At 36.2% G+C, this 3,198-nt stretch overlaps 1 protein-coding gene across 1 annotated transcript; it reads left to right on the top strand.

The window, feature by feature from the left end:
* The first annotated feature begins 978 nt into the window (after positions 1-978).
* Positions 979-2,116, top strand: LOC123208393 (transcription factor MYB73-like). Its single transcript, XM_044625915.1, has one exon. It carries the CDS (start codon positions 1,083-1,085, stop codon positions 1,980-1,982), a length of 900 nt encoding a protein of 299 aa, XP_044481850.1. The 5' UTR covers positions 979-1,082; the 3' UTR covers positions 1,983-2,116.
* Positions 2,117-3,198: the final 1,082 nt, after the last annotated feature.

Raw genomic sequence — 3,198 nt, 5'->3', positions numbered from 1 at the left:
TCCTACTATTGTCGTTTTGTTCCAACTCAGCAGTTCCGTGTGGTCCTTTTTTTAATTAAAATAGAAGAAAAGAATGCTATACAGCCTGGACACTTCGGTCAAACTCAGACTAAAATCTTACCCAACCCCAGCCTTTTCCCATCTTTATCCTCAGATATTTTATTTTGTATTTTTAGTTTTCAATCATAAAATATTATCACAGTTTAGTTTGTCAAAAATTTCAATTCTTATTTATTTCCCACAATTTCATATGCTCTGTCTTACGCTTTGAGAGAGAGCGTGCACTCACTTTCTTCACCTTTTCTAATATGTCTGCTCGCGCAGGGAAACGTTTTCCATTCTAGCCTAAATTTCTCCCATCTTCTCCTTCTATTCACGAGAAAAAAATTCATACACTTCTTTTTCTCTATCATCATTCAAAAAAATAATAAAATATTTATCAAATATCATAAATATTTTTAAAAATAATTTAATAAAAAAGAATTAAAAAAATATATAAATAAAGAGACAAATTAAAAAAATACATTTATTTTATCTTTATCTTGTTTTCGATTATATAAATTTTAATTATTTAAGTCTTTATTCTTAATTTTAACAAAAAAAATTCTCTACTTCCCAAAAAAAAAAAAAAGAAAGGTAAAAAATCTAGTTTTACTTTGGGTATTTTATTTATTTAAAAGTTGAAAATTTATTTGAAATGTTAAAAGCACGCTCTCCCGCTCCTGGCAATAAAAGCCTAAATAAGTATTCTTTTTAGTTGAAAAGAAATAGAGAGAGAGAGTGGGACAGACGCTCCATAAAAGAGTAGATTAGAGGAACAAAAGCAGATAGATTATAAAAAAGAGCGACGCATGTTAATCAGTGCAACAGCACTTTGACGCGTGTCCATCTCCAGCTGTATCCCAAACCCAGAAACCTACAACCGAATACCTCAAATAACGAATTCACAACCTAAACTGTTACCGGTTCTCCGGGTTACTCCTTTTCCTCTCTTATATATTTCCAATTCTTCTCCTTCTCAGCTCCATTAGTCTCACTCCAAACCGAACAGGTGCCATTGCAATCTCCTCTCTCTACATCTTATGGAGTTTAACCGAAAAGATGTGGATCGGATCAAGGGTCCATGGAGCCCCGAAGAGGATGAGGCGTTACAACAGCTTGTTCAAAAGCATGGCCCTAGAAACTGGTCCTTAATCAGCAAGTCAATCCCCGGACGATCCGGCAAGTCTTGTCGCCTCCGTTGGTGTAATCAGCTCTCGCCCCAAGTTGAGCACCGCGCCTTCACTCCCGAAGAAGACGAAACCATATTACGTGCTCATGCTCGCTTTGGCAACAAGTGGGCGACAATCGCGCGGCTACTCAACGGCCGTACTGACAACGCCATCAAGAACCACTGGAACTCGACTTTGAAACGGAAGTGTTCAGCTTCAATGGCTGAGGATGGTAATTTTGGTAGTTTTATTAACGGGTACGACGGGGCTTTCGGTGATAATATTCAAAATCAGCCGTTGAAAAGATCGGTGAGTGCAGGATCAGGTGTGCCGTTGACTACGGGGCTTTACATGAACCCGAGTAGTCCATCTGGATCTGACGTAAGCGATTCTAGCGTACACGTGTTGTCATCGGGTCATAATATTTTTAAACCCCTAGGGAGACCTGAAACGACGTCGTCGACCAACGATCCGCCAACTTCACTGAGTCTGTCACTTCCGGGGGCGGATTCAAGTGAAGTTACGAACCAAAAAGCGGTGGAGTCAAGTAAGGTTGTAAATACAAAGGGTTTGTTTGCAGAAAGTGGGTCGAAGGGCGTTGGTTTTGTGGGGTTCAGTAAAGAGTTTATGGGGGTGATGCAGGAAATGATAAGACAGGAGGTGAGGAATTACATGGCTTCCATTGAAGAGCAGAGAGGTGGAGTATGTTATCAGGGTCGTGGTGGAAGCGGCGACGGTTTGTTTAGAAATGTTGCGATGCAGAGAATCTGAGATTACTAAATGTGTGAGAGAAAACTGGGATTTGCGTTTTCTCTTTTCTTTAGGAGAATAATTGTAGTTAATGTACAGAGAGAGGGAGAGGTGGGTAATGGATATCTAAGTAATAGTGTTTAGATTGAGAGGAAGACTGGTGAAGATTCTACCCTGTTCATTAGATGGTTAGGGACGAAAACACGCAACAAAAATGACAAAAAAAAAAAACTATATTATTATATGTGAAGTTAAAAAAAAAAAACCTTAAAATGTTAATCCAAGTTGTTCTTTCTCAATGGAAAACTCTTATGAATTTTTCCCTTTTTTTTTTTTTTTCTCGTAACTTGTTCTTGGGATTGCAATTACTTATTGAGGAAGAAGATTTAACATGGAAATGTTGATAGGCAGTTGAAAAGAAGTAGCGATAATAGTTAGGCTAAAAGTTTGTTAGGTATAATTGCCATACCAGTTATGGAAGAAAGATGTTTAACCATTTTAAGCTTCGGCCAAATGACTATTTCCCACCCAAGTTTGATACAAACCTATTTTCACTAGACTATTATAAAAAATTTAAATATTTATTTGTATGTTAAATTTTATAATAATTGTGAAGGATAAAATTATTATTTATTAAAATATTTAAAAAGTTAAAATTTTATCATATTTTTTTAAAATTTAATAAAATTTTTTATTTAAAATTTAAAAAATTAATATTTTCTCTTTAAAGGTTTTTCAGTTATCGCTGCGTAAGGTCAGAGATGGTGATGTGGTATTCTCCTTCTCTTTGGTTCTCTTAGTTTCATTCCATCTCCAATAGACTAGAACTTCCCTCTTTTGGTGATCATTCGATGATCTATCTCCCTTGTCTTCTCATCGAAGATTGTCAATGCTGTGAAGATCTGCTTGTCTTCTCGTCAAAGTTGTTGGTCGCCTATCTCCTCGTCTTCTCATCAAAGATCTTCTCTGCTCCTCATCTTCTCATCGAAGATCTCGTTGTCTTCTGGTTGAAGATCTTCTTTACTTCTTGTCCACTCATCTTTGGCAAATGATTATCGGAGAATAAGGTTTTGGAAACTGAAGTGGATGGGGTGAAATTGAGATCGTTTATAAAGCTAGGAGATGACTATATATAAAAAAATATGAGAGTTCGAACCCTAAACTTGGAAGGGGGGAGTTAGTTTTAAAATTTGGAAAATATGATGTTAAAGGATAGAAATAAAAATTTTAAAACTTA

Source organism: Mangifera indica, chromosome 1, assembly GCF_011075055.1.
Source record: "Mangifera indica cultivar Alphonso chromosome 1, CATAS_Mindica_2.1, whole genome shotgun sequence".
Taxonomy (NCBI): domain Eukaryota; kingdom Viridiplantae; phylum Streptophyta; class Magnoliopsida; order Sapindales; family Anacardiaceae; genus Mangifera; species Mangifera indica.
The sequence above is the reverse complement of the archived record's forward strand: the minus strand, read 5'-3'. Positions and strand labels throughout refer to the sequence as shown.

What these genes read in the sequence shown, in the direction of transcription:
- LOC123208393 (XM_044625915.1), top strand. Translation starts at nt 1,083, where the DNA reads ATGGAGTTTAACCGAAAAGATGTGGATCGGATCAAGGGTCCATGGAGC.